Source organism: Mugil cephalus, chromosome 17 (genome assembly GCF_022458985.1).
Source record: "Mugil cephalus isolate CIBA_MC_2020 chromosome 17, CIBA_Mcephalus_1.1, whole genome shotgun sequence".
Classification (NCBI taxonomy): Eukaryota; Metazoa; Chordata; class Actinopteri; order Mugiliformes; family Mugilidae; genus Mugil; species Mugil cephalus.
The window spans coordinates 16,415,840-16,427,065 of NC_061786.1; the positions used below are offsets into that span (position 1 = coordinate 16,415,840).

Genomic DNA, 11,226 nt, shown 5'->3' on the forward strand with positions numbered 1-11,226 from the left:
TGTTCTTAGCTGACAGGAGTGGCACCCGGTGTGGTCTTCTGCTGCTGTAGCCCATCTTCTTCAAGGTTGGACGTGTTGTGCGTTCATAGATGGTATTCTGCATTCCTTGGTTGTGACCAGTGATTATTTGAGTCACTGTTGCCTTTCTATCATCTCCAACCAGTCTGCCCATTCTCCTCTGACCTCTCACATCAACAAGACATTTTCATTAACAACTGCCGCTCACTCGATATGTTCTCTTTTTCGGACCATTCTCTGTAAACCCTAGAGATGGTTGTGTGTGAAAATCCCAGCAGATCTGCAGTTTCTGAAACACTCAGACCATCAGCCTGTCTGGCACCAACAACCATACCACGTTCAAAGTCACTTAAATCCCCTTTCTTCCCCATTCTGATGCTCGGTTTGAACATCAACAGGTTTTCTTGATCACCTCTACATGACTAAATGCATTGATCTGCAGCCATGTGATTGGCTGATTAGATATCTGCCAATCAAGCAATGGAAAGGTGTACCTCATAAAGTGGTCAGTGAGTGCTTTTGAAATGAATAAATCTGACTTTAATTGTCTCTCCTTGCAGTGGCACAGTGGTGTCGTGAGTGGCTGTGATGGCTCAAAGCAAGAAGGTTCTGGGTTCAAATCCATTTCTGTGTGGAGGTTGCATGTTCTCCCTGTGTCTGTGTGGGATCTCTCCAGGTACTCTGTCTTTGTGTATCAGCCCTGAGATGGACTGGAGACCTGTCCAAAAGTTAAATGTAAAAAGTTGAACTTTAAATTTCATCCTCCTCTAAAAAAGTAATTGAATCAGACGTGATTTAAATTATCATGTATGAGAAAGGAGGAGGAGTTCTGAGATCATAGAGAACAAAAAAAAAGAATTAGTTTATGTCTTTTTCATTGTAAACATCTGGACAATGAGTGGACAGAAACTGATTTAAAATGAAAATGAAAATTGAAAATTTAATCAGGCTACTTTTTTGGTTGTTTTCATCATACTGAATACTAAGTGTGAAGATCTTTATGTGTTTCTTTGCAAAATTAATCACATGTGAACTGAATAAAGTTGTTTGTGTTGTGTGTTTAGTGCTTGGTGAGGTTACTGTCAGCTCTGTGTTCAGTGGTCTGTGTCAGAGTCTCTTCCTCTTCAGCAGCTGCAGTCGGTTCCTGCTGTAACAGCTCAGAGTCTCTGCAGTCTGACTGAGGGAGGTTTTTGTACGACGATAAATCACTGTGTGAACACATTGCTGTATACACTCTGACAGTAGTAAACTGCTGCATCTTCAGTCTGAACTCCACTGATGGTCAAAGAGAAGTCAGAACCACTTCCACTGCCACTAAACCGAGCTGGTGTTCCTGATACACGTGTGCTGATAAAATATATCAGGAGCTTTGGAGGTTGTCCAGATTTCTGTTGATACCAGTACATACACTCACCACTACTACCACCACCACTGCAACGTTCAACATCTCGGCTGGTCTTACAGGTCATAGTGACAGTGGATCCTGGAGTAGATGTCTTTACTGGAGGCTGAGTCACAGTCACCTGACCACTGCATCCTGCAGACAAAAACAAATGATTGATTTCTCAGCAGAAATAAATGAGAGAAAAGGCAGCACATGATGAGTGAAATGTTGCTGAGAGAATGAACCTGTGAAGCAGCAGCAGGCCAGCGTCCAGATGAGGATGGTGATGAGAGTCATGGTGGTTGTGGTTTCTGCTGTGTTGACTGACAGATCTGAGTCCTGCAGTGTTGAACTCACAGGACTATAAACCTTCTCAGTTGACTGGAGGATCAGTTGACCATGCAAAGCCTCCTCTCTATGGAAATCATTTCTCTGCTCTCAACACACTGAAGGCAACCAGGGACACAACATCAGGAGAAATACTCTTTGGATTTAAACCATCTATGATCTGAATGGAACACAAGAAAATATTTACATCACAAACACAACTAAGGATTTAAGGATGAGTTTGTGTTCAATGTGGTTTGTATTTCTACTAACATTCAATTCATCAGAGTGAAGATCATATATAGAGTTTAAGTCATAATTCATCATTTCTTGTAAATCAGTGTGATAAAAGTATCATGTAAATTTAATCATGTGTCAGCTGATTTAAAATTAGGAATCAATGACATTTCTAAAAGGAGACTCTCTTTCAGTTGTTGAAAAGTAAAGCTACATTTAAATGAAACAATGACTTTGTAAAAATGATTTCAACATCCATGTGATTACACATCATAACACATTCACAAAAGTGTATTTTTTGCTGTGTTATCAGAGGAATCAGAGTTTTTTCAGAGGACAGATGTTTGTTCTCAGAGCAGAAGGTTTTTGTACGGCCTCTTAATGAGTTTGTATCACTGTGGGGGACTTTTGGTGGAGGAACCAAACTCACCGTTGACTGTAAGTACCTTTTTCTTTGTAGCTTTTTATATATTATATATTTATATATATTTAGTGAAAATGTGATTGAGTTCATTGATTTTTTGTTGTTGATATTTTTCATTATTTAACAAAACTGATCCAACGTTTTAACTGTGACAAGAAACTTGACAGAGATCATTATAATTCAGTACATAGTAACTGAAATGATCAAAATGAATCGTTCGTTTTATAATATTCTCTTTTACGATGACTTTGAATTATTCTGTTTAAAAATGTTTTAATTTAACATGTGATCGATGTCAAGCTGTAAGACTCAAAACGTAACATCAGTAGATTAATGTTATTTTCTTTTATTCATTTTCAACATAGAAACAGTTTTTAGATTAAAGTGTGATGTGGATTTCAGTTAGTGATAAATATCATTTCATCAGTTAATGCAGATCAGCTTGGTGTTCACGCTTCATTCATTTCACATGTAGTTTAAAGGAAGTGAAAGAGACAGATGTCAAAGTTTTAACTGTGTTCACATGAATGTTTGAGCTCTGTCAGTTTAAAGATGGAAAATCATCCCAGAGATGAGTTATTCACTGTCACACATTGTGAAACAGATATAAGACGTCATCAATGATTAATATTAATTGATGTTTTAGTGACATTTCCACTTGAATCATGAGGCTGATGGTCTGATACTGAGAAATGTATGAGTCCAACAGCAGCACAAGTTCTTGTGGTTCATTGATAAGATACTAGAAATGTCATCTTCCTTTATTAGCAGCCTTCATCCTGACTCCTTTGTATTTGTGTGTCTCCTCCAGTGGGTGTGGTGCGTCCCACCCTGAGCGTCCTCCCCCCCTCCAGAGAGGAGCTGCAGCAGAGCAGTGCCACACTGGTGTGTCTGGCCAGCGGGGGCTTCCCCTCGACCTGGAGTCTGGGCTGGAAGGTGGGGGGCAGCAGCAGGTCCTCGGGGGTGTCCCGCAGCGTGGAGGTCCTGGGGGGGGACGGCCACTACAGCTGGAGCAGCTCCCTGAGCCTCACTGCAGACCAGTGGAGGAAGGCGGGCTCAGTGAGCTGTGAGGCCAGTCTGAATGGACAGAGCACTGTCACTCAAACCCTGGAGCCTGACCGCTGCTCAGAGTAGAGCTTCAGCAACACTTCCTGTCTGGAAATGATGCTTCTGATACTTTCATCAAGCTGCACATCTTCTCTCTTCTCATATTTGCTCAACACGCGACTGTCCTTTCATTTCTCCACGATTCTGTTCTTTAACAATTATTGTAAAAATGCTGATAAAATTTCATGCGCATGAAAGAATAAACTGACATTTAATAAAATCACATCTTTGTCATCTATTTCAATATTGTTTACACACACACTTAATATAATAAATGTGACTTTTGTAGCAGTTGTCCTGAGGATCTAAGAGGTCTACTGGAGAAAAAACGTTTTTCCATTACTCAAAATGAAATTATAATGGTCGCAATAAATGTTCAATGTCTCATAATAAAAGTTAAATCATCATATGATGCAGGTCTGTGTTTGATCCCCATTTGGAGACTTTAACAAGATAAACTACCTGGTTGATGGCTTCATATTTAGAAGACTGAAAGTTTCACATCATTATACAAGTTTCAGATTTTTTTTAATAATGTTTGTATGTGAGTGTAAATGTGTGTTTAGTGCTTGGTGAGGTTACTGTCAGCTCTGTGTTCAGTGGTCTGTGTCAGAGTCTCTTCCTCTTTAGCCGCTACAGTCGGTTCCTGCTGTAACAGCTCAGAGTCTCTGCAATCTGACTGAGGGAGGTTTTTGTACGACGACAAATCACTGTGTTGACACATAAGCACTGTTTATTTCATGTCTACTCTGACAGTAGTAAACTGCTGCATCTTCAGTCTGAACTCCACTGATGGTCAAAGAGAAGTCAGAGTTTCTTCCACTGCCACTAAACCGAGCTGGTGTTCCTGAGTGGCTTATGTCCCCTTGTTTAACAAGGAGCTTTGGAGTTTGTCCAGGTTTCTGTTGATACCAGGACATACACGGTTTACCAATACAAGTTCCTACATCCTGGCTGGTCTTACAGGTCATTGTGACAGTGGATCCTGGAGTAGATGTCTTTACTGGAGGCTGAGTCACAGTCACCTGACCACTGCATCCTGCAGACAAAAACAAATGATTGATTTCTCAGCAGAAATAAATGAGAGAAAAGGCAGCACATGATGAGTGAAATGTTGCTGAGAGAATGAACCTGTGAAGCAGCAGCAGGCCAGCGTCCAGATGAGGATGTTGATGAGAGTCATGGTGGTTGTGGTTTCTGCTGTGTTGACTGACAGATCTGAGTCCTGCAGTGTTGAACTCACAGGACTATAAACCTTCTCAGTTGACTGGAGGATCAGCTGACCATGCAAAGCCTCCTCTCTATGGAAATGAATTCTCTGCTCTCAACACACTGAATCGCCAGGAGGAAAATTTCGTTTAGTGTCTCACTCAACAATGTGACAGTAATATTATCTGAATTTTCTGTGGGTTTTAATCATTTTTTTTGCAAATTTATTAAAACTTTCTGTGAATATTTTACGTTTTTATTTTTAGAGCATTTTCATTTATATGTTCCTTCATGTTGTTTGTCTTCATAAGAAACATTTTATTTTCCACTTTCATAGTCTCTCCTGACTGGTCTTTATCATCAGGTGCTCAGCATCCTCTGCTGGTAACTACTGGATCAACACTAGACTAGATTATAAGTGATTTAAAATTTCTTTTCTCTAGTCATTCCTGTAGTCCACATCCAGGAGTTGTGTGAAGACAGAAATAAAAGTAGCAGCAGAAGATCTGGATGGAAACTCATCTTATCTCATTGTGTTGAGATCAGGGTCTACTCTGTGTTTAGGCTCTCCTTCATCACCACCTGTTCTTTAATACTAGTAAAAATAACAATAAATTTTATCTACGGGCACCTTTCACAGCACTCACTGTCATTTGACATAACACAGTAATACATAAACCATCATAACAATAAAACATACAATACAATATAACAAAGCAGATTTAAAAGTAGACTACATATGTAACCGGGTAGTTATTCACACTTGTGTTTCTTTTGTTACATTTCTTTTTTTTTTTTTTTCCCAAGTTCCTTGGTCATTGTATTTGTTTTGCAGTAGTTACAGTTACCAGCAGCTTTCGATGATAACGACCTTCCAGGTGTCTATAGGTGTGTCAAGTCTATTTCTCAATCACGCTGTGCTTTTAAATACGCCTCTTCCTGCTAGTTCTCCCTCTTCCTCACTTTTTTTTTTTAGAAGTGAGGTTGAGGTTGAGCTGGTAGTGCTCATTGGCGATGAGGTACGGGAGGCGACGGACAAACGCAAACTTACCTTAAGCTTTTGCCCTGCTTTGTCTCTTTTCATTCGTTATGTTTTTCTTTTGTTTTGTTTTTGCCTGATATCAGTGTTGATGCTCTGCCAGCTTTGTTTGTGCAGAGTACTGTGTTTTACCTTGGCATGAGGTCCCAAACGGTGACTGAGCAGTAATTAGACATTTAGGAAATAAGTGAGCACTACAGTGTTGACTGAGGGCCTTCTGTATTGTAGGTGTTGCAGGCCGCCTGTTTTGTTTGCGGCTTCTGCTGCTTTTTCACTGCAGATACTCATTTCCTTATGAATCAGTTTTCATTTTGTTTTCTGTACTGTTAATCATAATACCATGAATATAATACCATTAAGGAGCGGTTGAAGTAATGTGTTTTAAAAGAACATTGATGGTTGAAATAAAGATCTTTTTTTTGCGATGAAAAAAAAAACTTAAAAAAAACTAAACACCATATCTGTAATCATTTGTGATCCATCTTGGTTATGGAAATCCACAGGAGCTAATTGCTGACTCTGATGGAACATTCTTTAGGTCCAAGCCTCAAAGTGTTTTTTGATTTGTTTGTCTGTTTAACAAAAACAAACAAAAAAACAAGGAAACACTCTCAACCTGCCACTCTCAGTCTGTTTTCCCCACCATGTGGAAAGTGGAATGGAGGTTACATGGAATAAGCTATTTAAAACAAGATGTGTTTTAAGAGTGTATTTGAAACGCGTCAGAGTTTAAGGTGGGAGAATGTTCCAAAAACGTGGAGCTGAGTGACTAAGTGCTCTACAACCCACTCGAGTACGAGAGGGTGTGTTTCATTGGAGAAGTTCAGACAGGTATGATGGAGTTCAGTTGTGAAGGGCTGTGAAGGTAGGTGGCAGGATCTTGAATACAATGCGAATTTTTTTTGGAAGCCAGTGGAGCGGCTGAAGAACTGGGGTGATGTGCTCCAAGGAAGGAGTTTGGGTGATGGTACAAGCTGCAGGATTTTGGACTAGTTGAAGTTAAGATATTTGGGGGGTAAACCAAAAATAATGAAGTTAGAGAAGTCGATGCGTGAGGTGACGAAGTTCTGGACACGAATGATGTCATGTTGTTTGATTTCTATCCTAAAGCTGAGCAGAAGCACAGTGGAGGATTTCATTTCTGTTAGACAGGCAGTAAGGGTGGTGGAATAGAAGAGCTTGGCTTTGCAGACAAGTAGAGGTGGGTGTCATCTGCGTGGAAAGAAAATGTACCTTAAGTTTTGGAGGATATTGCCAAATGACAAGTGGTTAAATGTAAATGATGAACAATAGTGGATCCAGGATGGAGCCCTGGGGAACTCTTCTTTATCAGCGCCCTTCACTGCAACATTGAAATATGTGCTATGAGTGTAAAAACGTATGTTTACGTTTGGTAATGAAATCTGATAATCATCAATCAATTTATCTACGTAAATAATTCTGCAAAACAAGAGATTGTCCACTTAGCTTAAAGTACAAACTAGAAAGAAGATCTAGAATTTAAATGAATGTTTATAAAATCTAATTCAGTGGTCTGTGTCAGAGTCTCTTCCTTGTCAGCAGCTGCAGTCGGTTCCTGCTTTAACAGCTCAGAGTCTCTGCAGTCTGACTGAGGGAGGTTTTTGTACGACCACAAATCACTGTGTGAAGACAGCAGCACTGTTTATTACATGACCACTCTTACAGTAATAAACTGCTGCATCTTCAGCCTGAACTCCACTGATGGTCAAAGCAGCGTTCGCTCCATCACTTGTACCAGAGAATCTAGAAGAAAACTCACTTGTTGGATTTTTACCCCGTTTGATGACCAACTTTGGAGCTTGTCCTGATTTCTGCTGATACCAGTATGAATCACTTTCTCCGTTGGACCACGCATAAACTGGTGGGTTCATTTTACAGGTCAGACTGGCTGTTTGTCCAAGAGAAGATGACACTGAAGGAGACTGAGTCACAGTCACTTGACCAAGAGATCCTGTAAAAGAAAAGTACACAAATAAACAAATTAAAAATTAACAAAGCTTTTAGTATGTTGTATGTTAAAATAGTAAACTGTCATTTTTAAACTACTCGTGACCTGTGATACAGCAGCAGGCCAGCGTCCAGATGAGGATGGTGATGAGAGTCATGGTGGTTGTGGTTTCTGCTGTGTTGACTGACAGATCTGAGTCCTGCAGTGTTGAACTCACAGGACTATAAACCTTCTCAGTTGACTGGAGGATCAGCTGACCATGCAAAGCCTCCTCTCTATGGAAATCATTTCTCTGCTCTCAACACACTGAAGGCAACCAGGGACACAACATCAGGAGAAATACTCTTTGGATTTAAACCATCTATGATCTGAATGGAACACAAGAAAATATTTACATTACAAATGCTGCTGAAGATTAGTGTCACTCCGGTTAGTTTATGTCTCAATCCTTTACTTTTTACTCATGTAGCATTAACACATAATAATTATCAATATATTGGAGGGAAATTAAGCATAGTCTCTAATTTTTGATATTAACTAAAGGTTTTATTTATGATATTTCATCCACTAAATTTAATCGTATGTGTTTTAAAAGTGTCAGTGACTTTATTTCATTTTTATTTTGATTCATTGTGTTTCTGCTTGATGACTCTAGTGTTGTGTTCACTGCACCAGTTCTCCTCATCACTGTCTCTTCACCAACTCTCTGCACCTGCAGCCTTCAGTCAGACTGCAGGAGGTTTTTATACGACTCTATTTCACTGTGTGAACACTCCACCAGTATGTAGACCAAGACAGTAATAATCTCCAGCATCTTCAGCCTGAGCTTCACTGATGGTTAAAGTGTACTGAGAACCAGATCTACTGCCTCTGAATCGAGACAGAGTTCCTGAGTAGAGACTTGATGTTGAACTTATAAGAAGTTTAGGAGGCTGTCCAGGTTTCTGAAGGTACCAGGCTAGATCACTCCCTATATTTGAACTCCCTGTGGCACTGATGGTCACAGTCCCTCCAACAGTGACAGACTTGGATTTATCAGCCTGAGTCAGAAAATTGTTGGCAAACGACTCTGAAATGAGAAATAAATAACGTTAAGAAGAAAAGTTTGAAACCAATTAAAATAACTAAAGTTTAGAGCAAAGGATTAAAATCAACTCAGATAGTTTTTAAAAACATATCATCAACGTCTCTCACCCTGAGTCAGAAAACCCAACATGACAATCAGAGTTATTGGAAACATCATCCTGATGCAGTTTTCAGTGTGAGTGTATGAGAACAGTTCAGACTCTCTGTGACACAAGAACTTAAACTCTGAGGAGCAGTGATGCAGAAAAATCATGCAAAACACATTTGACGGAGGCAAACACACATCTGTTGTAATGAAAGAGAGAAAGCAGAGGTGCTGTGAGGTGACAGTTCATCTCCTCCTGAGGATCATTCAGCCGTTTAAAGTCCATTTTACTGCGTTCATTTTGTCACCTGGAAACTTTTCTCTAACGACCTTCTTCTTTGACTTCGTCTCATGAACAGGTGCATCGTGTCCCCTGCTTGCAAATTTGATCCATTGTGAGGTTTCCCTTAAGATTCATCACAAACTTCTTTTAGACAGAATGAAACAAATGAAGACCTGAAGTTTCCTTCTAATTACGTTGTGCGTGAAACGTCCTAAGAGATCAGCTGATTGCTACCGTCACCAGATCAAGATTTTGAAATGATAATTTTGGTAGATATCACACATCCCTGTATCGTTAATATGAGCACAGTTATTTATGGAAACTTAGCGATTAGACAACGGCTGCAATATCCTTCTTGTTAATGATGACCTTTTAGATTAGATTAATGAGACGTGTAGCTAAAGTTTATCATTGTTATTCTCAAAAAGGACTGAATAGAAGATCAACATTCAACTCTGAATCATCAACATGAAAGGAAATAAGTTGTCTAACATACTTCACATCTGATTAAATCGGCTCTTTGACTCATATCTGTGCTAAATGCATGAATCAGCTTTTATTCCTTCAGAGGTAGGACTGTGTAATTCATATGTGGTGATACGTCTGGGACAGAACCCATCTGACACGGGCATTAAAGTCTGAGTTTCACTTCTCCTTCCAGTGGGGGGAAGCTTCTGTAAATGTGGGAGTGTGTTCGTGTGAGCAGCAATCTCCTGCAACATGTCTGCATGAAGTCTAACTTTAGGAGGGTTCAAACGTGAAAAAGAATTTAAATGAATCACATGAGGTGAGGGAAGAGTGGCAAATATTCAAATCATGTACAAGAGAACAGACGCACAAGAGTGAGAATTTAACGGTCAACACTGCCCTCTTTTGTCAAAATAAGTCACTGCAAATAGATTTCGATAAAAATGATTGAGAAATGATTAACATGTCAGTCTGGATACGCTCAGTAGACATTGGAGCAAGAGGCTTATATTGGCAAAGACATAGATTGTATCTTCATGTGTATTTGTGAATAATTTTGTGTCCATAAATATGCATTTGTAGTGTTTTGGATATTTACGTCTTGTCTGGGTTAATTTAGTGGTTGTTTTGATGTCCTTTAAGGTCATTGTGGTCATTTTGTAATTTATTTTCCATTTCCTCGTAGCTGAAACACAAAATGCTGAGGCTCAATTGAAGCAGAGGCCCTCGTGAACAGTAGACTCAGAAAAAGCTTCACATTCACTGAGACACAAATCAATTCAGGTTTAATAACTTACACACTGTATGGATTTTATTTCACGCCAGAAGTTTTTGGATTCAGGACAAACAGTGAAACACTCGCTTCGCGGTCTTCGATCACACATCGCTCGTCTAACTGGAATGTGTGCTCTGGTCAAAAGCCACGTATTGATGTACAGTGTGTACTCAGGATTTGTGTCACCCTGTTGAGTACCATGTGAGTGTGTTTTCCTGCACTGGGCGTCTGTTAAAGGTTTTCAGTGATTGTCTCAAATTTCCAAGGAATTACCTCTGAACCAAACTCCTCTGGTACTCCAAGCAGGATAACAGCAATTTCCAAATACTGCTCAACTCAAATCTGAGCGTCTCAGGCTTTTTTTTTCTCTCTTTTTCTCCTGATACATTAAATGGCTTGGAGTTCATAATGACACTGATGGGTTGGTTCACAAAAACATGCTGAAAAATGTCTAAGTTGTCTTTTTGTTGTGTTAGTTACGAGTATAAATCAATGATATACATACTGAAAGCTGTTAAAAATACATGACATTACATAATATACAAACAAATGCAAAGTCTTCCTCCAGTTCAGATCATTTCATACAGTATTTGTGTTGTTTCCACCGACAGTAAGGTGTCTGTTACAGAAGGCACAGCTGTAGACAAACACAAAAAATGTAGAAAATGTGGCTTTTAGGCACAGTGAGGTGTTTTTTTGTTTTTTGTTTTTTTCATGAAGCAAACAGATGGTTTGCATAATTTGGAGAAGAGCCTGCACAGTGAATTGGAAGGCTGAGGTGTGTGAAGTCAGAGTTGGGTTAAGGACGACGTTCT

At 39.5% G+C, this 11,226-nt stretch overlaps 2 gene segments (V, D, J or C); one reads left to right on the top strand and one right to left on the bottom strand.

The window, feature by feature from the left end:
• Window positions 1–2,232: 2,232 nt before the first annotated feature.
• LOC125023813 lies at window positions 2,233–3,720 on the top strand (the record flags this gene model as incomplete). The annotated part of the segment is given in 2 exon segments: window positions 2,233–2,404; window positions 3,202–3,720. Coding segments are annotated over 2 exon segments (495 nt in total), but the record flags the coding sequence as incomplete, so codon positions are not given.
• Window positions 3,721–7,382: 3,662 nt separating this feature from the next.
• On the bottom strand, window positions 7,383–7,921 carry LOC125023815. The segment is given in 2 exon segments: window positions 7,383–7,717; window positions 7,820–7,921. Coding segments are annotated over 2 exon segments (387 nt in total).
• Between the last annotated feature and the right edge of the window lie 3,305 nt (window positions 7,922–11,226).